At 39.2% G+C, this 27203-nt stretch overlaps 1 protein-coding gene across 4 annotated transcripts in view; it reads left to right on the top strand.

The window, feature by feature from the left end:
* The window catches only part of LOC122806453 (S-adenosylhomocysteine hydrolase-like protein 1), a 909608-nt gene that overhangs the window by 519860 nt on the left and 362545 nt on the right, over positions 1-27203 (top strand). For all 4 annotated transcript variants that reach the window (XM_044076911.1, XM_044076910.1, XM_044076908.1 and 1 more), the window contains exon 6: positions 5822-5916. In XM_044076911.1, the coding sequence (XP_043932846.1) occupies positions 5822-5916 (95 nt within the window). The remainder of the gene's footprint in view (positions 1-5821; positions 5917-27203) is intronic.

The raw sequence follows: 27203 nt of genomic DNA, 5'->3' as shown, positions 1-27203 counted from the left end.
GCTCAGAGCTTTAATCCACTGCACCAACTGCCAGACATTTTATAAAGTGGGATATTATCATGTCCGGGTTACTGCACACAAAGCTAAGTTCACACACACACACACACACACACACACACACACACACACACACACACACACACACACACACACACACACACACACACACACACACACACACACTAAGCATGCACCACACACACACACACACACACACACACACACACACACACACACACACAGCTCATTATACAATGGTGTTTTCAAAGTTTGTCAGCCACATTAAATTAATTCTCATATGAATTTTACTATATTCAGAGTAGTGCCTCCACTTCCATTATGTAATGAAGTAGCCTGAGTAAATAGATGGTCAGGTTTCATCATTCTTACCTGTTGTACCTGTTGTACACCAAAGATCCACAGGCTAGGTTCTTGTCAGAAAAAAATGACGGTATTAAAGAGCCCAGTAAATAATACGGAGGCCCAAGGGGTACCGTGAGCATCCTGCAATTGTCCCAGAATATTTGCTAAGTGAAGCAGTTAACCGTCACCATGTACTGATATCAGATCATATGTTCTAGAGATCAAGAGATACCTGCAGCCAGGGCTTAGAACATTCTTCTAATCAGTGATCTTACTGGACATTTGCAGTAACTCTATCCACTTGAGGAATTTGGAACTGTATGTAATCCCTAAGGAATTCAAGACAGTCTCTTTTCTTTACTTTATTCTGTTATTTGTTCTTACTTTAAAAAGAAATTTGCACTAGTTGTTTGTTCAAAGGAGGGTGGAACAGGAGGACCAAGTTCATAAGTGTGGCCCAGTTTTATCCAGGTGCTCCACTTGATATAAAAATGAGATGCTTCCCAGTAGAAACCAAGAACAGCTGCTTTTACTTGGAAGAGCAGAAACTACGGACTACTTAAAGGAAGAAATTGTCCAGGGACCACCATTTTGATCTTGTTGCCCATTAAAGACTGCCTTACCATGAGCACTGTCAATGCCTTACTTTCTTGACTGGAGGAATTATGAGCCATTAGTGAAGCATTAACAGTCTTTGTGGTGCTAGAGTATATGATAGTTGACTTTTGCTTTCATTCAAAACTGTTCACATCATTTTTCCAACATGCAACTGAGTCTGCTGTGCAGTGAAGAAATTTATAATGACTGCAAGACATTTGTGTGATGTGTATATTCCTAGTAGATAAATTGGAGACTGTAGCCCTTGAAATACAAGAACCAAAATCTAAACGAGTTTAGAATTTCAGAATGTAAGATACTGAGTAATCAGAAAAGAATCAATTTGCAATGTTTATTATCCAAAAGAATGGAAATTAGTTTGTTTTTTGTACAAAGATGTATCTGTCCCTCCCCCTAGAAAAACTAGGTTGAGACAGTAGAACTAGGAATAACCTAAAAAGGTTCCGATAGACTTTATAGCTACCCATTTGGTAAGTCTTTCAGCTTTTCAATGTAACTTTATCTTTGCTTTAATTCCACGTTGCACAGAAGGCTGACCAACAAGGTGGTTAGAACTTGACATCTCTAAATGCTCAACAAAGAGACAGCTACTACCCCAATCTCTCTTGCAGCCAGAAAACTGAAGTTTTAGTTTAACTAATCTCTAGTTCCTTATTGCAGTATAAGTACTAGCAAAGGTTTCCAGCCTTCTCAGTTTGTGAATAAAGCATTGTGCCAGAAGTGAAAGGTTCTGTTCTTGACTTTACAGAATTCTGTATTGAAAAAGAAATAATAACTCAGAATGATTTCAATGGCAAGGAAGAAAAACAATTACCATGCTGGCTTATTATGCATGCAGGAATGTTGTATGTGTGTAAAGTGACCACTATGCTTGTTTCCATTGCTTACCTGAAATTGCCACTGACATAATAAATAAGGATAAGTGACAAGCACCACCCATGTCACCCATGTGAAAGTATTTAAGAATTTAGACATATTTAATGATATCTAAAACAGTGATATAGGTGCACACATTAATATAAAAGAAAAAACATAGTGACATTTTTTCATGCAATATACGTTTCCATTTTAACAACCATTCACTCCAACACTTCATAAATTGGTCATGTCTTTCCTTCCCTTAAATCTCATTCTTCACCCCAAACTTTATTCTGCATATGTTTTCCCCACACATTCCATCTATTTTTATGTAATTTATTTCCTTTTTCTAAGGATCCCACCTCCATTTCTTTTATCTCCTTCACAATACTCAATCATTCATTTACATTCAGTTTAGATTTTGATTTTCTAGTTGTTGCTTTTTTATGTTTGGCAATCATTAGCTTAAACTTAATAAGGATTTGCTATGTCTAGGCAATTCAGTGTGTATGTCTCAGCTCAAAAAATCATGTTCTTAGTTAAAACATTTTAAGTCAAAACATTCTGTAGGGAAATGTTAAAATCTGCCATCTCATTACATTTCCAGAATATGTTCCCAATGACATCTTTCTTTCCTATCACATTTTCAGCATTTTGCTATCTACCTGAGGAAAAATTCTTTCATGTCCGGTTGGCATATAAAACATTTTTGCTAACACTTCCAAGTAAAAATCCTAAACCTTCTGGACTTTATTGCTTACTTGGTAGCTATACAGATGTCTTACCATTATTCTTTGGTAAATTGCCTTTTCAGTCTTTTCCTAACCCTTTCTAACCTCCTCTGATTGCTTTTTACAGCTATCCTGTAATAGTTTATATACTCAAGTAATTTTCCCTTTTTTAACAGCTGCTTCTGTTCTACAATCAACTAAAAACTCTACCATAGCTGGTATGTTACTTAGCATTCCCCTATCCCTAATTCTTTACTTAGATTCTGTTGTCAGTCCCTGGTATGGAAGGCAGTCTGTAACCTGCAGTTCAGACGTCTGCTTGGCCTCATTCCACTCAATTAACTTTCCCTCCTCTTTGCTCTGAATATCTTGGTTCCTTTGTTAATTATCTCTGGTAAATTCCAGCTCTTTTCAGTCTGAACCACTACATGCAGTCATACCTTTTGGTAAAATTTCCTTTTTCCATTCTTGTGTTGGCTTAGTTTTCTGCTGCTTTGTGAATATAATGTTCTGTATGGTTACTGTTATCTTTAAGGACCTTCTTCCAAAACCTACTCTTTCCGTACCCCCCCCCCCCAAAAAAAACACATTATTCCCTTCCATTTTGATTTATAGCCTTCTGCTTATGTTATTAACTGCATAGCTCTAAAGCATTCCTTCAAATCAGGTCATCCTAAAACATCTTGTTCTATGGGGAGAATCAATGTATCCCACTTAATTCTTGCTCACTTCCCCTCTCAAATAAATTCCTTTAGCAGTATTAATTGCCATCCACAACGTTTCCTTTGGGTGCTAAAATATACCTGACTTGCATAAAAAGTTAAAAGGAATAAAATCATTTCTAGTGCTATCCATATAAGTATTCAAGAGTTTCCAGTTTATCAGTTTTTGTGTTATTTATTATTTTTTTAGTCTCTTCCCACATAACCTTGGTTGCCACAGAATTCTTTTTTAATCTATACATCTGAATACTTCATCTCAACATGTCTCAAAAAATAAGGGTATTGTTGAAGCAATTCATGCATTGGTACTTTGTTTACCACTGTAGCCTTTGTTTTATATTCATTAATTTTATATCTAGAAAAGATCTAAAACTGAATCATAATGGCCCATAACATTGAAATGTCCTTTTCTGGATTTATTAAATATAGAATAATGTCTACAGATAGGGCTTATTTTTCTTGAGTATACTATAAGTTATAGTCTTGAACTGGAGAATCCCTTATTTTATCTGCCAGTGACTTTGAATGTAAAGTGAATAAAGGGGAACAGCATTCCCTTTCTGGTTCCTCTGTTCAAACACAGCTTGTCAGAGGGGAACCCTCCCACCTTAATTATCTGCAATCCTTCATATACTTCCTAATTAATACCTTTATTATACCAGTCAATGCCAATGTACTTGTTGCCTTACTTGTAAAATCCCAGCTATCAAATGCTCTCTGTACATCAGGAGCCACCAGTAATAGCAGCATCTTTTTAAATTTCTGACTCCCTCTAGATCATTATTGCTCTGTTAATGTTGTGAAATATTTGCTCCCCTTCAGAAAACCACACTGATTCATATCTATTAATTTTGGCCATGCATTTTCCACCCTTTTAGCTAGTATAGACATAAACGCTTTGAAATCATGGTTTAAAACTGAAATTGGCCTACATGAAGCAAGCTCTGAAGGGTCTTTGCCCTCTTTGGGTAATACAGCCACCACATCTTTCTTCCAACATGCTGATATTTCCCCACCTTTTAAAATACTGTTAAACAAAAGTTTCCAGATCTTTGTCACTTTCTTCCCTCCCAATTCTCAAAGTTACACAGGAATACTATCCATTTCTGGAGACACCACTGTTAATTTGATTATACGTTACTATTTTTTCTCATCTGTTCCTATCCCAGCTGTTAATTGTTGAGGCTCATTTTTCTCTAAGTTTGACATAGTTAAGTCTTCCATAAATATTTCCATTTGTGCTGTTTCTTATTTTTCTCATTCATGTGCATTATACAAATTTTCATAAAATTTCCAAAACATCTCTTAAAGCGTTTGTAGGAGCTTTGGTAATTTTTCTTATCACAGGCCCCTAAGTTTAACATCAACCTTTTCTACTTATTGTTGCCCATGTCTTTGTGAAAGCATTTTTGTGCTCTGGAGTTATCAAGAAATAGTTGCTTAACAGCAATCTTTTTATGCTCTTGCATATTACCCAAATATTATCTTATTTTCTGTTTAGCATCCTGTAGCTGTTCTTCTTTCTGTTCTATGATATTGCTTTTATTCTGTGGTACTGTAACCTTTGTCAGCCTAAGTAATTCCTTTTCTTTCCCATGTTCCTTTCTGTTTTATTCCTACACTGTTTTTAAACTCCATTTGCCACAACATCATGGTCATAGAGTACACTGCATTGATCCATGGTGAAGGTTTTTTTCCCTCTGTCCAGACAAAGAACATGTTCATTTTTTGTAATATAACTAGTATGAACACTAACAGTACATGTCCAAAAGTAGAGAAGAAAGCTGATATTTGGACAGTATTAGAGCACAAACATTCATTTGGAGTGGGTAATACACCAGTTTGAGGGCATGAATGTGGCCAACAGACAGTATCAGATGATTCCATTTTACAAACTAAGTGTTGCATGAGGAATCACCTTTTTTTCCAGGTGTGCAACATCAGAAGTGTTTGTTAAATTTGGGGTGCATGTCTGGAGGGCATGAATGGCTTTTCCCCATAAAAATGTATACAATGGATATGAATATCATTTCAGATGGTCTGACATAATCTAAAATGATATTTGCAATCATGTCCATTTCTTTGGCATCCTAATCCCATCTAACAGGCCATCCAAAGTATAGCAGGATCTTGGCAACGGTGTTTATTATTCAGAGGGGAAATATAACTGACCTGTGAATCTGTGTGTGTAGCAAATAAGGTAGTGCCATCAGTGCTGATGTACCACGTCCACATTACCATGCCTCTTCTCCTGTCCATGGCCACACCATATAAAACATTTAGTGGTTGTCTGTGGTGAAGATTGAATGGCAGTGTAAGATCTACTATAATCACATGAACAATGAGGAAATGGAGAGAGTGTAAGATACAGGGCCTACACTTAGTTCTTAACAATGTTGTGCAAGTGTTTTTATGAGTTTCCTTTATAATTTTTTTTGTCTTAACTCTAATTAACTTACAGGTCTATACGAGTAATAAGAAACCACTAGCATGAATCACTTAATTTGTATTCTTTCTCTCCGTCTGCAGGTATTGCAGTATTTTCCTGGAAGGGTGAAACAGAAGAAGATTTTTGGTGGTGCATTGACTCCTGTGTTAGTGCAGAGGGCTGGCAGCCTAACATGGTAATTATAGCAGAATAGTTTTAACAATGATAGATTCACAAAATATTTGTATGTCAAATTTCTACAGTCTATCGGTTTGCAAAGTATGTGGGCCATATAGTGTTCTGCCATGATGGTCTAGTATTTTTAAAACCAATATGGTTATTTTAAGACTTGTCATCCTGTTTCTTTAGTATCTGTCTTTATTCCAAGTCTCCATATAGTTATTTTGAACAAAATAAAGGTACTATGCTAGAAAATAACCATAACTGCAGAGTTTAAAAAGAAAGAGCGTGTTGCTGCATTTACTGTATATAGGGCCAACATCATCTGAGGTCACTAACTTGGGGAAAAGTCATCAAAATAAATAAGAAGGCTGTTTATTCTCTAAGATGTTGAGATCTTAGAGTGAACAGAAAGTACACATTTTGCCTATGCACATCACTATAACATGGAAAGTACAAAAACGCAGTGAGCAAATACAACTCCAGGATGTAATACACAAATAAGCAAAGTAAATAAATAAATAATAATAAAGTTTCACATAACTGAAGGGAACTTTTGAACATATGTGTTTGTGTGTGTGTGTGGGGGGGGGGGTGTCAGTGCACATATGTTTACTATCCAATACGTGATTGTGACAATTTTGAATCATAGAATAACACAACTAGAAAGTTGCAAGATGAGAATGCTGAAGGCCACAAGAGTAAACACCCACATGTGCAGCCCTTCTGGGCCCATGTTAGCACTTTTTCTGCGCCTGTGCAGGTCAGAAGATTCGATGTTAAACATTGTGCACTCTTTGTTCCCCAGCATTCTCATCTTATGGCATTCTAGTTGCATTGTTTTAGAATTCAAAATTGTCACAATTGCACATCTAATAGTAAACCTGTATAAATAATAAACATCAATATTATTAGTATTTACTCAGAACCAGACAAAAGTAATGTTCCGAATGTAGGGAAGAAGTTTGCATCAACACGTATAAAGTTTTTAGGATTTTTAATGAGTATAGAATAAACAAGCAGAAAAGTGAACAATTTAAGTGAGTGCTTCGTACTTGCATTTCTACACCCTTTTTCTTTTAAAAAGAACTTGGTTAAAAGGCAGCGTCTCAGAGCAGCAAGAATGGCATCTTCTTTTGGTGATGTGAATAATAAATTGAACTTCATTGGTAAAATGTTAGTTGAGAGAGGGTATCCACACAATCTTATGAAAGATGATGCAAAAGAAGTTTTGAATGAATTGGGGAAAATGCTTGGGATGGGCTTGAATGTAATTGATATAAAACCAAAGGAAAATTTGAATGAGAGGATGCATGGAGTACTTGTATCTTTTGATCATAAAGTACAATGAATGGTTCAAACAGATTAAAAGTATAATTAACAACAATTGGAATATGTTTACAACATTTTAGGGACCAAACCTAGGTTTGTTTTTAAGACTGCCCCCAATGTGAAGGGACTCTTGGAACAACCTGGGCTTTTCAATGAACAATTTTCAAAAAATTTAGTTCATAAGATAAAAATAAACCATTTCTAATACAACCTGCTAGGATAACAATTTCTCAAACTCACCTCCTTTCCACACTGTTTTATACCTCACCCATTCTCACCAATAGGGTTGCCACCTTTTCAAATGCCCAAAGTGGGATATTTTTGGTACAAATGTCAGATTTTGTAGGGCAAAACATACCAACGGCCAGTACAAAGGACAGAACTTCACTTTTTTGCCTGAATAAAAGCTTATTCTTGTAGCATTTTAGTTGTTTATTCTGTTTCTTATAACATTTAGGTGTTTCAGATACAGAATAACTGTTTTATACAACTATGACATAAAATATAGGAAATAATTTTGTCCTAAAATCTCAGAACATTTGCGATTTTTACAATTTTATTTTTGCAGGACAGAACTGCCCAAAGAGGGAATGTCCCTCACAAAATGGGACAGGTGGTAACCCTACTCACAAACTTATCCAACACCGAAATTGTCAAACTCAACACCTGTTACAATCAAATTGCAAAATTTGCTACCGGTGCCCCCTATCGAGCCCACCACTGCCATTCCCTAAAACAACTTGGCTGGCTTGAATTCCTTAATCTCCTAAATTATCATCAACTTTCCTTTGCCCATAATCTCCTACTACTCCCAGAGAAAACTCCAGCTCTGTCCAATCTACTAGAACTACAAGTTAAAACTAGACAACTTCGCTCTAGCGGCAAAAAATTAATTTCAAGGTCACCAAGACAACAGGGGACTTCCTCTTCCCTAACTAATTAGGCAAAATTTGGAACACCCTACCTACTGCTATTACCTCAGCAGGCTCAAAGATTATATTTAGAAGACTCCTGAAAGAATACTTAAAGCACACATGAATATACACGTTTCCCACCTGGCTGATCTCCCCCTTCACCCTCTCCCCTTACTCTTTCCCTCTGACTTCAGCTTCATCATCAAAAGAATGCAACTTCTCGAGCTTCCTTCCAGTTCCACCTCTAATTCTAGTCCCTTAGTCAATACCCATATGTCTCTGCTAGGACACTCTGTTGTCTGTCCACTAAACTTTACTTTTCTCTTTACACTTATATACTTAAGCTACTTACTCCTCCTGCTTTTCTTACTTAACCTATTATCCAATTTCCCATCTCTGTCTCTTCTCCTACTACTGTACTCCCTACTATGTGTAATCTTTGCTCTGTTTGTTGCTATACTCCCTGCTGTGGCTAGCTTGCTCACAAGTCAACTGTATAATGCAAAAAATGCAAATCCTACTAACAATGTTCACCTTTATGTAATGCCTCCACCTAAAACTGTAAAAGATGTGTTCCGTCTATATAAATATGTTAAGTCTTAAGCTTCAATGCTATGTTACTAGTCAATGTTACGTTTGATACTGCCTATGTAAATTTGAATGCTTTTGTATACACCTTATATTTTGCTTAAAATTTAACTGTGGAGCTTTTCTCCCCAGGCCTCCACTGAAAATGGGCATGCATCCAGTCGGACTTTCCTGGTCAACAAATGTAAAATAATAAAATAAGGTGATTAAAAAGAAAAGGACCACAAAATGTGGTTCATGCAAACAATGTCCCTATATTCTTGAATTAGAATCTGTAAAGCTTGAGAATAGTCTTGCTTCAACAATTTCAATGGAAAAAGGGAATTATTTGTCATCAGGCATAGTGTATCTTGCTGGCTGCTCTGACCTCCCCTTTTTATGTGGGAAAAACTGAGCTTATAGTAAGAAAAAGAATATATGAACACGTACAAAATTCAGAGTGGTAGTCCGAATAGCACCCTTTTTAAACACTTTAGCATGTAGTAATTGCAGAGCTTTTACATTTGGTATATTGGAGAAGGTGTAAAGAAGCCCAAGAGGAGAGGAATGGGAAACAAGATTAGAATATTAAGAATTACTGTGGCAATTGAGATTGAATGCCAATACCCCTCGGGGTTAAATGACCATGTTTCTGCTCAGCCAGTATTAAGAATAAGAGTGGTAAAATTATTACTCTTTTTAATATCACAGTGTTTTGTATCAGTAATAGCTGGTTTTAGTATTTGTATTTTTAGAGTATATTTATATAATTTAGAGTATCTGTATGCAAACTTTCATGTTTTAACTTGTTTTTAATGTGCATAAATGTTTGAATTAACAGGATAAATTTTAAAGTATGTTTTTGAGTGGTCTTTAAATTCCCTCTAGGGGTGTTCCTTTAATTTTCTTTCATTCATTCTTCACATTTCAGTCTTATTGATGTCTTGTGAATGACAAAAGTTTTTATATTACATATGTTATTTTTTTTTTCGTTTCTTCTTCTTTGGATCTATGAAGTAATTATTGGTGTTAATTGTTGCTTGGATATACCGTATTTCCCCGAAAATAAGACCGACTCTTATACTTTTCCCCCACCAAAATACGCATTAGGGCTTATTATCAGGAGATGCCGTATTTACCCCCCCCCCCATACAACAATCTGCATTTATTCATTTGTTCATGTACAAATATTGACATTTTTTTCATGTACACAAATCGGCATTTATTCATCTACACAAATTGACATTTATTTGGTACTTTTACGTTATGGGCAACAGTTCTAGGTAACACGTTAACAGTTGTGTGAGAATTCTACATAAACAGTGAAACAAACATTTCAGCTTCAGAATATTTACACCTGGGCTTTCACAGTGCAGTATTTCATGCTAAACAGACTGTGCAGAAAAAGCTCAATACATGCGTGTATTGGAGGAGGGCAATAAAACAGGTGAATAACTGCCACTTTTAGAGTGGTGATGCTTTCTTTATTATTCCATACCCAAACCGTAAGAGAAAAATGATGGAAAGTCCTAAAAATTAACTCTGGGAACTAGTGGCCTTACCTTGTATTTACCTCTTGATAATGAAACATTACCTTAACACAATAAAATAAAAAAACTGACAAGAGCTTGCTGGCAGCTGAAAGCAGAAGCAATGCATTCTGTTGCCCCAATAATGGAAAAGTTTTTCAAATACAGTCATGTCATCTTCTTCTGGAACATTGTCATAAGCCTCCAAACCCTGAATTCCATCCTGAATTTCTTGCGACTCCATTTCCTGTAGAACCATTGGCCCCAATCTGTCATGCCTAGCAACAGAGCTCTCCTTAAATGAGCACTGCTTGTCCATGTAGCCTGCTCGTAGTGCATTGGCAACACAGCTGTCAGTGATTTTATCCCATGAATTCTTCACCCAAGTCACAACCACTTGCAGGCTAGGCTTCACAAAGTTTCCACGCTGATTTCTCTCCATTCTATTTTCAGTTTAGTCATTGAGTTCGATGCGCAAATGGTCCTTGAATGGCTTGTCTATTGCAATATCAAGAGTCTGGCGATAGGCAGTCATTCCTGTGGGAATCATTGTTTGATCTATTCTTCTCTGTACAAGGAAGTTCTTTGTCTTTAGCGCGGTGAGTGTTGGCTGAATCCCAGACTAGCAGTCCTCTTTCGCCACCTTGCAAAACAAGTGGCAACATTACATCGACCCACTTCCTTATAACTGCTTGTACGCACCAGGCTTTTTCAGTTTCAAGAATGTAAATGCCTGAAACATGTTTAATCCTATCTTTCTTACCCTTACTAATGATTAGAGGTGGGGTGTTCTTTCCATCTAGACGAATTATCAAAATACAGGTAACACGTGCACTTTCGTAACCAGTGGAGGGAATGTAGATTAACGAGGCACCCCCCCTGATCAATTGTTTGAGATCCTTGGCCCATAAACACTGCAGTTTCATCCATAGCAATCATGTTGGAGAGTTGGTATTTAGAAAAGTCGATGCCATCAACAAAGGACTTGAATGCAAGTGCACATTTAATAACTTCAGTATCTTTCAGCTTGAACACTGTTGTCGATCTTCTTAGAGACAGTTCATATCACTGAAGGAAGCCATCCAGCCAATGTTGTGATGCTTTACATTCTTCTGGGGATATTTCTAACTGTGGTGCCACTGCAAGAGCAAATGCTTGAATATCAGCCCTGTGCACAACCAAAGGCTTTGCTCTCCTGTTACAATCCATTCACAGATGATGTCTTCCAGTTCAGGAAATAATAGTTGCTGACCTGATCCACACTTGCACTTCTTAGCATTTCCCTCATCCACCAGTTGACTGAGGTTATCACACTCTGCTTGCCATTTTTGGACCATTTGGAGATCCAACTTCTTCTCTTTGCAGAAAGCCATCAGATTCTTTCCCAGGGAGTCCTCCATGATTCCTTTCTTGTACTTGACGGAATAGCTCTTTCTTTTTGCACTCATCTTGCCTGGGGGCGTTAACTGAAGATTTACGAGACAGGAGTGGCAACAAAAATGGTGACAGTTAAGAAGACACAACCACACCTGTTTGTTATCAAATGTGCATGTTTTACTTGCGTTGTCTGTACTTTCACCAATCAAAGTACACCTGCCAGTGTTTATGGGCCAAGGATCTCAAACATCAAGTGTGAGTGAGGATTAGGGTTACAGTAAGAATCGTGGAGGACTCCTGGAGAAATAATCTTATGACTTTCTACAAAGAGAAGAAGTTGAGTGTTTGAATAGTCCAAAAATGGCGAGCAGAGTATGATAACCTCAGTCAACAGGTGTCAATAATATTATTTTATAATTCAACACGTCCATCATGTGTTGTTGACGATCTTAACTGGGGCTTATTTTTTTTGGTAAGGCTTATATCATGACCACCCTGGAAATCCATGCTAGGCCTTTTTCTCTGGTTAGGTCTTATTTACAGAGAAACATGGTAAAAGGAAGTGTTGTCGTTGACAGTTTTATTCTGATGAAATCCTGGTGTGTAAAGGGACGAAAGAGCTCAATTGAATTGCTCACTTTTTTTGTGTGTCTATTTTATATTCATTAAAAATGCTAAAAACGTTGTACATGTTGATGTGACCTTCCCTATGTTCGAAAAGTTACTTTTGAGTAAATGTATATATTTATATTTGTTTGCATGAATCTCAAGTCTGTGCACATATCCAATAATATATTGCAAGCAAATGAAACACCTGGACAGCCTATAAATAATTCCATCAGTGCAGTCTGAGGAAGCTATAATGAAACCTTGGTCAGTTTTTCACATGGGGTCAATAAAGTTTTTCACACTGGGTGTTTTGTGAGTTAGGGGAGAAAGAATCAGCCTGAGGGAAATGTGAATCAGTGCTTGACTCCAACATGCCATTCAGGGGGGAGGGGATTGGTACATCCTTCCACAGGAGATCCTTACATGGATGGGCCCAGAAGTAGGCTCTTTGTAGACAGACTTGACAACATAATCACAATCAAGGAGTGTATTCAGTTTATCCAAACATCACATGTGTGCACAAGTAGACACCTGCACTGGGACTTGGCACAACAGATATTGCTTTTTGGCCAACATAGGATGACTATAGAAGAATAAAAAATATATATATCCTATCCACCTTAGTGATTATGGCTGAAATTTCCAAGTCATATATCTTGCTGTCTGTCTTCAGCACAAGACCATCCTTGAGGTTATATTACTGCATCCTGTTGGCACATCTTCACACTGTGATGTGTCCCATCATGGAGAACTGTAGCATATTAATGTGTTGTGTGGATGCCATGTCAGCTGGCATGTACGTTTTGTAAAATGCTGTTTTGTATCATCTTCAGTCTAATTAATCTTGTGCACCTTCAGCACAAAGCAGTAGTGTATTTTATGACAACAAAAACATTGGCATTTTGTTATTTGAAGATATGAAATGTCCGTTCCCCATTCTAGCAAGTGTATTATGTGAATAGAAACAATGAATGCATCTTCCCAGCCTTTTTTTCTGGTCCACGACCATCACAGCATACATCACTGGTCTATCCCATGATAAAGAATGAATTCAATAGAACTGTTACTTTTATGTGTACTAAGTAGTAAATATCTTTGTCCCATCCACTTAAAACCCACTCTAGTCAGCAGGGCCAGCTCAATGCGAACTTTTCACTATCAGTATTCGTCTTCCAGTGACAGGAGTGTCTGAATCATGTAAGAACCACAGTAATATAAGCAGTATATGACTTAAGATTTATTCTCTGAATGCTTGATGGAGTCAGAAAGTACGTATTGCAGTTATACTTAGTATGCTAAGTGTGTAGTGGAAACCATTTTAAATGAGGACATGCTGCATAAAGTGTGACTTATAACTGCAACATATAACGGATTATATGACAGTAGTGCCAGAAGGATACAAGACCGATTCCTAAAACTCCCATCCTCCAGGGCACAGCAGTAAGGGGCAAAGGATATTTGCCATAACATTCTACATAAAAACATAACAACATATCAGAGAGCTAATGAGGATTCTGCTGTGTTACACTGTATCTGCTACCTGATTCAAAGAGAGAGATAGGATTAGCTATGGCACAAACTGTACATTACAGTATTGTGACATTCAGCAGTGTTATATGCCCCAAAGTGTATCTGTGCTTCTCTTTTATAAGTGAACTTTATGACCTCCTTGCCCATGAATCATTGCAGGACAGTGGAGGCCTATGCTACTGCGAGTGCTTTTGTTATCTACCTCAGTTGCCACGTGTTTCTTGTTGTCCTGTGTCTGCTGGTTTGAAAATGTTTGCATGCATTATGCATAAGTTCATACGTAATAACAAGGCTAACTGCACTTCTGGGCCATTTTAAGCCTAGCCACTTTCCCTTTGAAAGGTAAAGAATCAAACCCTGCATCTTCTGTCTATAAGGTAAACACTTTCCAAACCCCAACCCCATACAACAAGTACGTTATGTCATGCTGACGCAGCAAAATGTAAATGAGACACTACATACGAGAGAAAGATTCTGCAGAGCACTGAAAGTACTCCAGCATGGGAACTTTATCTTATATTTAAATTTTGTTTTCTAGCACTTATCTAGCTAGCCAGTATATCTTTACACATGGAGCTTAGAATAAAAAAATAAATAAATAAAACATATATAGCCTGCCACTGTATAACTCTGACTTATACTAAATGTGACCTTGCACACTTTATAAACTGCAGTTTTCTCTTGTTTCTATATCAGACAAACTTCCTGTGTGCCTAGGCAGCATTTCTTGTTACTGTGGGAAAAACCTATAGTCTCCCCATACAATGAAAAAAAAACTGCTAACCACACTATTTCTTCTTCCTTATTGTGACATTCCTACCAGTATTTTAATGCTTACCGCTAACCTACATTCATACCTTGGTCAAGTCTAACAGCTTTGCTACGTTGTCCTCTTTACTTTAAAATTTCCTGCTAATTTCAAGACTTTTCTACATTTTACTTTCTTTCTTCTACAGTCAGTCACCCTAACATCAACTAAGAATTCTTTCTCCCCAACTAATGTAATCCCAATATATTTCTTCTCCCCACTTATGTTTGTTAGACAAACACAAACATCTGTTAATCTCTATTCCTCAACTAAAACAAATGTATTTCTCAACACTTCCTTACAGCTTGTCTTCTGTAATGTCATGGATATACCTGTTGCTCAGGCTGCTGCAGAGAGCTTGACCTACTGCCAGCTGTGATATTGAGAAAAGATAAGTGTTCATTCTCATTTTTTGTCTGCATTTTGATTTAATACTTCTGTAATCTGTACAACTGTACTTATTCTTCTTCTTCTGTGTTATAGCTGTATAATCTTTTAGTGTTGACCTCAGTTCTGGTGAAATCCTTTGTCTGGAGGACTTGTCTCTTTTCTTAGTGGCATTAAGTTTTCAGAACTATGTTAATCCAGCCAAAGTATTCCTGCATCAGTATTGTTTGGTTTCTGTCCTGTGTTTTAAATCAGATATACCTGTTGTTCAGGCTGCAGCAGAGAGCTCGACCTACTGCCAGCTGTGATGTTGAGAAAACATAAGTGTTTATTCTCGTTTTTTGTCTGCATTTTGATTTAATACCTTGTAATCTGTACAACTGTACTTATTCTTCTTCTTGTGTGTTATAGCTGTATATCCTCTTAGTGTTGACCTCTGTTGTAGTGAAATCCTTTGTCTGGAGGCCTTATCTGTTTTCTTAGTGGCAGTAAGTTTTCAGAACTAGTTTAATCCGGCCAGAAAATTCCTGCATCTGTATTGTTTGGTTTCTGTCCTGTGTTTTAAATCAGATAAACCTGTTGTTCAGGCTGCTGCAGAGAGCTTGACCTACTGCCAGCTGTGATATTGAGAAAAGATAAGTGTTTATTGTCATTTTTTTGTTTGCATTTTTATTTAATACCTCTGTAATCTGTAACACTGTACTTAGTCTTCTTCTTGTGTGTTATAGCTGTATATTTTCTTAGTGTTGACCTCAGTTGTAGTGAAAGCCTTTCTCTGGAGGCCTTGTCTGTTTTCTTAGTGGCAGTAAGTATTCAGAACTAGTTTAATCCGGCTAAAGTATTCCTGCATCTGTATTGTTTGGTTTCTGTCCTGTGTTTTAAATCAGATATACCTGTTGCTCAGGCTGCTGCAGAGAGCTCGACCTACTGCCAGCTGTGATATTGAGAAAACATAAGTGTTTATTTTCATTTTGATTTAATACCTCTGTAATCTGTAACACTGTACTTATTCTTCTTCTTGTGTGTTATAGCTGTATATTCTCTTAGTGTTGACCTCAGTTATAGTGAAATCCTTTGTCTGTGGGCCTTGTCTGTTTTCTTAGCGGAAGTAAGATTTCAGAACCAGTTTTATCCAGCCAAAGTATTCCTGCATCTGTATTGTTTAGTTTCCATTTTGTGTTTTAAATCAGATATACCTGTTGCTCAGGCTGCTGCAGATAGCTTGACCTACTGCCAGCTGTGATATTGAGAAAACATAAGTGTTTATTCTCATTTTTTCATCTGCATTTTGATTTAATGCCTCTGTAATCTGTACAACTGTACTTATTCTTCTTCTTGTTTGTCCGTATTATTTTGGTGTTAGTGTTGGTGGCTCTGGAATTGCCCGCCCCTCCTGTAAGTCTCTCTTTGAACACGCCTCCTGAGTCCATCTCATTTGCTCACTTAACCGAATACAGATCATATTCTGAGTCTAGTTTTCACTCTACATAATACAGAGAGAAGATTTGAGAAGGCCAACCCACTTAGGTTCTTCCTTCATCTCTCCTTGCACTTTACTAACAAAAAAAAATTCATCTGTTTTTACTGTATTTGTGTTTCCTCCTTAGTTTTGCTTTTGCCTCTTCTTAAAAGTACTCAATTTTATTTATTCTGCTGCACTTATTGCTGCTTGGTAGTAGCCTGATTAAATTGCAACTATTATTCTAAGTCTTTTGGTTTAAGCATTTGGGCTTCATACCAGTTGTTTTACATTAAGAAGCTTTGTGGTCTGCACTGTTGTGGCAGGACAGGTAGCTTACATCCTTCTAAGCTGGTAATTGCTGATTGAAAGCTCGGTGTCTGCTATTCTAAAAGTGTATTAGTTCTGGTTTAAGCACTTGGGCTTCAGGCCAGTTATTCTACACTAAGAAGGTTTGTGTTCTGCACTCTTGTTGGAGGAGAGGCTGGATTCTGACTTTCTGAGCTGGGAATTTCTGGTCACAGGCTTATTGTGTCTGCTTATTCTAACTGTTTCTTTCTGCAATTGGTGCACCTTGTTGCTGTAGCATAGGACCAGATTCAGGCCTGCTGACTCTAGCTTTGTTTGTATAACTTGAGCACTGATCCAAGTCATCTTGTTTGGAGAAGGTTCCCCTGCACCCTAGTAGCGGGAATGTGCAGTTAAAACTTGTCTGATTGAAGACTGCTGGAACATAGGTTCATAGGTTCATAGATTAGTACTAAGCTAACTGGCCTTGCGAGCCATTCTAAGCCTAGCCAATTATCCCTCGTGAGACTCAAACCCTGCGCCTTGTGTTTGTAAGGCAAACACCTTAACCATTAGGCCACCCTCCCAACAGGGCTCAGTTTTGATTTTTTTTCTGGTTAATTGGGTAACTTGTTTAAATCAGATTGTTCGTTTTCTATTGTTTTATATATATATATATATATATATATATATATATATATATATATATATATATATATATATATATATATATATATACATTTTTATATAAATATATATATATATATATATATATATATATACATATATATATATAAAACAATTGCACTTTATTCATCTGCTTTTACTGTATTTCAGTTTCTTCCTACTTTATTACTAGGGACATCAACTACAACTCTGAACTGAGATATATAACAATAAGCATCTTTTTATGCGCATTTAAAGTGTTTTTTTTATTGTATCTGCTTTTTTTCTGAATAAAAATATATATATTTGTTTCCCGCCTTTCTAGGCTAGTATAGTCCAGTTTTCAGGTTAGTGATGAATTCAGGGCAGTGTTACAGATCTCTATGTTTGCCCATACCTTACTTAGATAGAAGGAAGCTTCTCTGTTCACCTGTCCGAGAGGGGAGCTTTGAGCAGCCTATCTGTCCCTGGAGGAGTGGTTTCAGGTCAGAAAGTAGTAGTTTATTGGCCATTTGGGCTCATTTCTATCTCTTTCATTTCCCTGCTATAAAAACCGCATTTGCTCGGTTTTGAGCGCCGGGCAATGCCGGTTAGCTAGGGTATAACTATTCCCGGCTCCACAAAGTCTCCTCTTCAAGTTTTCTCTTGGAACTAGACAAACTTTCAACTTAAGCACTCAAGCCATTCATTTCTCAGCCTGGCACTTGCTCAAAACTCATAGCAAGCACTTATAAACCCTAGCACTACAGAAGGACAAGGCTCTCTATTCGACCTTACCAGTCATTCAGTAAAACAGTTTACTGTACTTATCCAGGCATGTCCAAAGGACAGTTTCAGGTGTACTCTCCAGTCCAGCTGATGAATCTGGGCATTTTGAAGCAATGTAACAACTGCCTCATGTACACAGACAACCCTCTCTTCCTACCACCAAACACTAGTACATGCGAGAGATGCAATTATACAGCCAAACTGGAGGCTAAGCTGGATCAGACAGTCAAGATGAGAAGGGAAATACTGGCATCACATATTCCCATTAAACCAGCACCGGTAAAAAACACACGTAAATACATGAAAACATACTCGGAGGCACTAAATAAAAATATGCAAAAGCAACAGAGCCCTCCAGCGCAGACATCCAAGCAATCTCCACCCCCCAGCACAAACCATGAAACGCATACTTCACAAAACCAGTGTGCCATGCAATCACAGCCCTCAAGGCAAAATAACATACCCAACATACTAGTAATAGGCGACGCTATAGTCAGGCACACTGACGTCCCACTCACTAGGCTAAATAAGGAGAAGGTTACTGTTAGCTGCCTGTCGGGTTCCAGGATCCGCCACATAACACAAGCACTCAGGTGACTCCAGAACAAGTACAAATACGACTCTGTCATTGTCCATGTTGGTGTGAATGACCTGAGCCGTACCTCCCTGGACTACATGAAAAGAGACATGGTAGAGCTCTCTGATCATGTAGCCCAGACCGATATGACCCTGACCCTGAGTAGCATCCTGCCCTCACCAAGAATGATACCATGGTATAAAGAAAAAATTATCAATTTCAACAATTGGCGAAGTTTCTGGTGTCATTCAAAGGGGATCCCGTGTCTGTCTGCCTGGGATGACATGCTCGACAAGCCACGCTGCTTCGTTAGAGATGGCTTGCTCCTGTCACCCTTAGGCTTTCGAATACTGGCCAAGGCTGTTGCCACCCCCATATTGCCTTTTTTAGGCAAGTCTCAAAAGACAAACCCACCACCGTAAATAGCACAAGTAACAAAAATCTGAGGGTAATACTACTCAATGCCAGAAGTCTAAACCTCAAAATGCATGCACTCAAGGCACTCCTCATTATGGAGAAAATCGATATATGTGCAGTAACAGAAACCTGTTTTAAGGCTCCAGAGAGCACCCCAGCACTACCAGGCTACAACTCATACCATACATTTCGGCCACAGAACCCGGACAGAAATACAAAAGGCAGAGGAGTATCCATATTCATCAAGAATACTCACACCTCCAGGTTAGTGGCACAGCACAATGCTTCAGAGATTATCCACATGCAACTAACAACGGGCAAAACTGCAATTCAAATTGTAGCTTGCTGCAGATCACCCACCATGTCCCAGAATCCCCATTACGCATTTCTGGAAACAGTGGCTAACATAAAGGTCCTTAAAAGCACCCTAATATTGAGTGATTTCAACTACCCAAACATTAACTAGGAGAACTACTCAAGTACTAACTCCCTTGCCCAACATTTCCTAGAATTTATAAACTCAAACACCCTGGAACAACTAATCAACACTCCCACCAGAGGTGGCAACATATTGGACCTGTTCATCACCAACATGGGCGACCAGTCTCCACACCAGAGGTCAACCCCTCACTGGTTAGATCTGACCATAAACAAATCACTTTGGATGTCCACATTCCACCCTAACCCCTGGACAAGGAAACTACCGTGAAAAACTTTTCAAAAGCAAACGTCACATTTCTTAAGATGGAGGTGGAAAGTTTCAAAGCCCCCATGCTAAAGGATAATGCTGTCCAAGCTGCAAAATCCTTTACTAATGCATTCTATGGGCACCTACAAGAATGCATGGATCGTGCTATCCCAAGCAAAACCAAGACTAACTCCTCCAAGAAAAGGAAACCAGTCTTGTGGACCCCTGCCATAAATAAGCTATACAATGGAAGGAGGAAACTAGTACAGAAAAGAGTAAAATCCCAAGAAGGGAAGATATCCCCGATCAGTATCAGCAAGAAACTATGATCCTTCATAAAATCGTCCAAGGCAAGCTTTGAAAGAAAACCTGCCAAGGACTCCAAAGATAACCACAAGGCATTCTTTAGCTATGTCAAGAATCTAAGTGGCAATGCACAGATCTGCTCAGAGTTAGTGCAGAATGACACAAAATACACTGAACCAAACGATATTGCCAACATCCTGGTAGACAGGTTCCATGCAAACTTCACCCCCTCTCACCCCCAAAAGAGCCCAGAACCATACCAGAAGAATGTAGAGCCCCTGAAATCACAGAAACTCGGGTTAAAGTAGCCCTCTCCAAAGCCAAAAACACAGCATCAATGGGACCGGATGGTGTCCCAGGCTGCATCCTACACGAGCTCAAAGATGAATTAATCCCTCACCTAAACACACTGTTCAAACTCAGCCTCTCCACAGGCTACGTACCCATAGAGTGGTGCACAGCAACACTTATTCCACTCCACAAAGGTGGAGCCACAACAGACCCCAGGAACTATCGCCCTATAAGCCTGACTAGCTTGATCTGCAAGGCTATGAAGTGCATCATCATGGAACTCATTAACAGAGACATTGGGAACCTCCAAACACTGGACCCTACCCAGTTCAGCTGTATTAAGGGAAGATCATGCCTCCTAAACCTGGTGGACTTCTTTGAGACAGTTACCAAGGCTATAGATGAGGGAAAGGTGGTACACACAGCCTACCTAGACCTCGCAAAGGCCTTCGACACCATTCCCCATTCTGGTATTATAGATAAGCTCACCAGCCTGAACATAAGCCACTATGTCACAAGATGGGTTGCCAGTTGTCTCATGGACAGAACCCACATGGTAAGAGTTGCAGGAGCTAAGTCTGACTATAAACTGGTTACAAGTGGCGTTCCCCAGGGCTCAGTCCTAGGACCCCTCCTGTTCAGCATATACTTCTCAGATGTACAGACAAGCACAGGAGGACTGTGGCTGACCAAGTTCACAGACGACTGCAAACTAGGGGCTATAATTGACTCACCAGCTGACACAGACATCCTCCAAAAGGGTCTCACTGAGACGGATACCTGGTGTCAAAATCATGGCCTCAAGCTAAATGCCAAAAAGTGCATAGTTATTCCCTTTGGAAATAACAAAGTACCCACAAACTACCACATAGGTGGTAGTCCCCTAAATACGGAAAATGTAATAAGGGATCTGGGGACCCAAGTAGATAGTAATCTCTCCTTTGATAATCATATTGCCAAAGTGGTAAGAAAATCCTTCTATGCCCCATTTGGGATGTACCTTACAAGACACCTGCTACAGCTGGAAAGACCACAGAAGTACATCACCAAAAGGATCACTGGCCTCAAACAGATGTCCTATGCAACTCGACTGAAGAAGCTCCAGCTGTACTCGGTTGCATACCGCCTGCTCAGAGGTGATCTCTACCTGATATATAAGGCCATGTCCAACCCAGAATTGATGGACATGCTCCACCTAAAGAAAACCTTATCCCCTTGAGCCACATGCTGTAGGGATCTAAAGGTCACGACAGCAATAAATAGGATGTACTGGATGGATGGATTCCTGTCCCAGAGGCTTCCTATGCTTTGGAACAAGATTCCAATCTACATTAGGCAGAGCTCCTCGCTAGCACTCTTCAAGAGAAACCTTGACGAGTGGATGGGAAACAGAAAGTTTACCCCGGGGATCACTTCAGTGGCTCTGCTGGACAGAGGTACAGGGAACTAATCTAAGGGGGCAGCGAAAGCCAACACATTCTGGCTAGGCTTATAAATGCCTTCGGGCAGATAGCCTAGTACCTACCTATGAACCTATGAACCTATGAACCTACAACTAAACATTTATCAACATGCCAAGTCTAATATTTACTCTTCATCTCACATTTACTTGCTTCTGTTGTCTATTATTCATATAGTATTTTTTTTCAGCCTTGTCTAAAAACTACAGTTAGTACTTGTTATTGGTATTTGTGTATTAGGTTTGTATACTGCTGGTGCTTAAACTTATTTCTGCAAATGAAATGTTTTTTTTTACTTCCTTCTCTCTCAACTAACCTGATAAGCTGTTATGTATACATTCTTACAGGTTTCCCAGATGGTAATGAAAATATGATTTGCCCATCCTGCAGGGTCAACACAATCAACCAAATGTAAAATAAATACACGTATGGGTAGGTGTGTGTGGTCAAAGGTTTAGTAAGTCATATAATAAATACACGTACGGGTAGGTGTGTGTGGTCAAAGGTTTAGTAAGTCGGATCCTGGAAACTATCGCCCCATAAGCCTGACTAGCTTGGTCTGCAAAGTTATGGAAAGGATCATCTTGGACCTCATAAATAAAGATATTGGGGACCTACAGACACTGGATCCTACCCAGTTCAGCTTTGTTAAGGGCAGATCCTGCCTCTTAAACCTGGTTGATTTCTTTGAAACAGTCACCAAGGCCATTGACGAGGGGAAGGTGGTCCACACAGCCTACCTGGACCTCTCAAAAGCCTTCGATACAATACCCCACTCAGGCATTATAGATAAGCTCACCAGCTTAAATATAAACCCCTATGTCACTAGATGGATTGCAAACTGGCTCAAGGACAGAACCCACATGGTTAGAATTGCTGGAGCCATGTCAGACTCAAACCAGTTACAAGTGGTGTCCCACAAGGCTCAGTCCTGGGACCTCTCTTGTTCGGTATATATTTCTCGGAGGTACAGGCCAACACGGAAGGACTGTGGCTGACCAAGTTCGCAGATGACTGCAAACTGGGCACCATAATCGACTCTCCAGCCGACACAAGCATCCTCCAAAAGGGCCTCATAGAAACAGACAAATGGTGCCAGAGCCATGGCCTCAAGCTAAATGCCAAAAGTGTATAATCATTCCCTTTGGCAAAACAAAGTGCCCACAAATTACCACATAGGTGGTAATCCATTAAGTACAGAAGAAGTAATTAGGACCTGGGGACCCAAGTTGATAGCAATCTCTCATTTGACAACCACGTGGCCAAAGTGGTTAGAAAAACATTTTATATAGCTCACCTAATCATGAAGGGATTCACATCTAGATCAGGGGAGGTCATCGTGCCTCTTTACTCATCCCTCATCAGGCCCATAATTGAGTACAATGCCCCTTTTGGGATGTACCTTACCAGACACCTGCAGCAACTGGAAAGACACCAAAAGTACCTCACCAAGAGGATCAAAGGGCTCAAACTAATGCCATATGCTGCTCGGTTAAAGAAACTCCAGCTCTACTCAGTGGCATACCGCCTGTTCAGAGGCGATCTGTGCCTGACATATAAAGCCATGTCCAACCCAGAATTAATGGACATGCTGCACCTCAGAAAATCCAAATCCCATCGAGCTACGCGCTCAAGAGACTTGAACTTCAGCACTGAAATAAATAGGACATGCTGGAGGGACAGATTCATAACCCAGAGGCTCCCTTCACTCTGGAATAAAATCCCAGTCCAGGTTAGGCAGAGTCCCTCATTGACTCTCTTCAAGAGGAATCTTGATGAGTGGATGAGAGATTGTAGGTTTACCCCGGGTATCACTTCTGTGTCACTGTTAGACAGAGGCACAGTATACTAACCTCAAAAAAGGGCATAGCAAAATAAATTTAAAATGGGTGGCGAAAGTCAAACACATTATGGCTAGGCTTATAAATGCCCTAGGGCAGATAGCCTAGTATGAACCTATGAACCTATGTAATAAATACACGTATGGATAGGTGTGTTTGGTCAAAGGTTTAGTAAGTCATATAATAAATACACGTACGGGTAGGTGTGTGTGGTCAAAGGTTTAGTAAGTTATATAATAAATACATGTATGGGTAGGTGTGTGTGGTCAAAGGTTTAGTAAGTCATATAATAAATACACGTACGGGTAGGTGTGTGTGTTCAAAGGTTTAGTAAGTCATATAATAAATACACGTACGGGTAGGTGTGTGTAGTCAAAGATTTAGTAAGTCATATAATAAATACACGTACGGGTAGGTGTGTGTGGTCAAAGGTTTAGTAAGTCATATAATAAATACACGTACGGGTAGGTGTGTGTGGTCAAAGGTTTAGTAAGTCATATAATAAATACACGTATGGGTAGGTGTGTATGCTCAAAGGTTTAGTAAGTCATATAATAAATACACGTACGGGTAGATGTGTGTGGTCAAAGATTTAGTAAGTCATATAATAAATACACGTACGGGTAGGTGTGCGTGGTCAAAGGTTTAGTAAGTCATATAATAAATACACATACGGGTAGGCATGTGTGGTCAAAGGTTTAGTAAGACATATAATAAATACACGTACAGGTAGGTGTGTGTGGTCAAAGGTTTAGTAAGTCATATAATAAATAAACGTACGGGTAGGTGTGTGTGGTCAAAGGTTTAGTAAGTCATATAATAAATACACGTACGGGTAGGTGTGTGTGGTCAAAGGTTTAGTAAGTCATATAATAAATACACGTACGGGTGGGTGTGTGTGGTCAAAGGTTTAGTAAGTCATATAATAAATACACGTACAGGTAGGTGTGTGTGGTCAAAGGTTTAGTAAGTCATATAGTAAATACACGTATGGGTAGGCGTGTGTGGTCAAAGGTTTAGTAAGTCATATAATAAATACACGTACAGGTAGGTGTGTGTAGTCAAAGGTTTAGTAAGTCATATAATAAATACACGTACGGGTAGGTATGTGTGATCAAAGTTTTAGTAAGTCATATAATAAATACACGTACGGGTTGGCGTGTGTGGTCAAAGGTTTAGTAAGTCATATAATAAATACACGTACGGGTAGGCGTGTGTGGTCAAAGGTTTAGTAAGTCATATAATAAATACACGTATGGGTAGGTGTGTGTGGTCAAAGGTTTAGTAAGTCATATAATAAATACACGTACGGGTAGGTGTGTGTGGCAAAGGTTTAGTAAGTCGGATCCTGGAAACTATCGCCCCATAAGCCTGACTAGCTTGGTCTGCAAAGCTATGGAAAGGATCATCATGGACCTCATAAATAAAGATATTGGGGACCTACAGACACTGGATCCTACCCAGTTCGGCTTTGTTAAGGGCAGATCCTGCCTCTTAAACCTGGTTGATTTCTTTGAAACAGTCACCAAGGCCATTGACGAGGGGAAGGTGGTCCACACAGCCTACCTGGACCTCGCAAAAGCCTTCGATACAATACCCCACTCGGGCATTATAGATAAGCTCACCAGCTTAAATATAAACCCCTATGTCACTAGTTGGATTGCAAACTGGCTCAAGGACAGAACCCACATGGTTAGAATTGCTGGAGCCATGTCAGACTCCAAACCAGTTACAAGAGGTGTCCCGCAAGGCTCAGTCCTGGGACCTCTCTTGTTCGGTATATATTTCTCGGAGGTACAGGCCAACACGGAAGGACTGTGGCTGACCAAGTTCGCCGATGACTGCAAACTGGGCGCCATAATCGACTCTCCAGCCAACACAAGCATCCTCCAAAAGGGCCTCATAGAAACAGACAACTGGTGCCAGAGCCATGGCCTCAAGCTGAATGCCAAAAAGTGTATTATCATCCCCTTTGGCAAAAACAAAGTGCCCACAAATTACCACATAGGTGGTAATCCATTAAGTACAGAAGAAGTAATTAGGGACCTGGGGACCCAAGTTGATAGCAATCTCTCATTTGACAACCACGTGGCCAAAGTGGTAAGAAAAACATTTTATATAGCTCACCTAATCATGAAGGGATTCACATCTAGATCAGGGGATGTCATTGTGCCTCTTTACTCATCCCTCATCAGGCCCATAATTGAGTACAATGCTATTTTGGGATGTACCTTACCAGACACCTGCAGCAACTGGAAAGACCCCAAAAGTACCTCACCAAGAGGATCAAAGGGCTCAAACAGATGCCATATGCTGCCCGGTTAAAGAAACTCCAGCTCTACTCAGTGGCATACCGCCTCTTCAGAGGCGATCTGTGCCTGACGTATAAAGCCATGTCCAACCCGGAATTAGTGGACATGCTGCACCTCAGAAAATCCAAATCCCATCGAGCTACGCACTCAAGAGACTTGAACCTCAGATCTGAAATAAATAGGACATGCTGGAGGGACAGATTCAGAAACCAGAGGCTCCCTTCACTCTGGAATAAAATCCCAGTCCAGGTTAGGCAGAGTCCATCACTGACTCTCTTCAAGAGGAATCTTGATGAGTGGATGAGAGATCGTAGGTTTACCCTGGGTATCACTTCTGTGTCACTGTTAGACAGAGGCACAGTATACTAACCTCGAAAAAGGGCATAGCAAAATAAATTTAAAATGGGTGGCGAAAGCCAAACACATTCTGGCTAGGCTTATAAATGCCCTAGGGCAGATAGCCTAGTATGAACTTATGAACCTATGTAATAAATACATGTATGGGTAAGTGTGTGTGGTCAAAGGTTTAGTAAGTCATATAATAAATACACGCATCTGGGTGCATGTGTGGTCAAAGGTTTAGTAAGTCATATAATAAATACACGTACGGGTAGGTGTGTGTGGTCAAAGGTTTAGTAAGTCATATAATAAATACACGTACGGGTAGGTGTGTGTGGTCAAAGGTTTAGTAAGTCATATAATAAATACACGTATGGGTAGGTGTGTGTGCTCAAAGGTTTAGTAAGTCATATAATAAATACACGTACGGGTAGGTGTGTGTGGTCAAAGATTTAGTAAGTCATATAATAAATATACGTACGGGTAGGTGTGTGTGTGGTCAAAGGTTTAGTAAGTCATATAATAAATACACATACGGGTAGGCGTGTGTGGTCAAAGCTATAGTAAGACATATAATAAATACACGTACGGGTAGGTGTGTGTGGTCAAAGTTTTAGTAAGTCATATAATAAATACACGTACGGGTAGGTGTGTGTGGTCAAAGGTTTAGTAAGTCATATAGTAAATACACGTACAGGTAGGTGTGTGTGGTCAAAGGTTTAGTAAGTCATATAATAAATACACGTATGGGTAGGCGTGTGTGGTCAAAGGTTTAGTAAGTCATATAATAAATACACGTACGGGTAGGTGTGTGTGGTCAAAGGTTTAGTAAGTCATA

Source organism: Protopterus annectens, chromosome 7.part0 (assembly GCF_019279795.1).
Source record: "Protopterus annectens isolate FY-2018-M chromosome 7.part0, PAN1.0, whole genome shotgun sequence".
Taxonomy (NCBI): Eukaryota; Metazoa; Chordata; order Ceratodontiformes; family Protopteridae; genus Protopterus; species Protopterus annectens.
The sequence above is the reverse complement of the archived record's forward strand: the minus strand, read 5'-3'. Positions and strand labels throughout refer to the sequence as shown.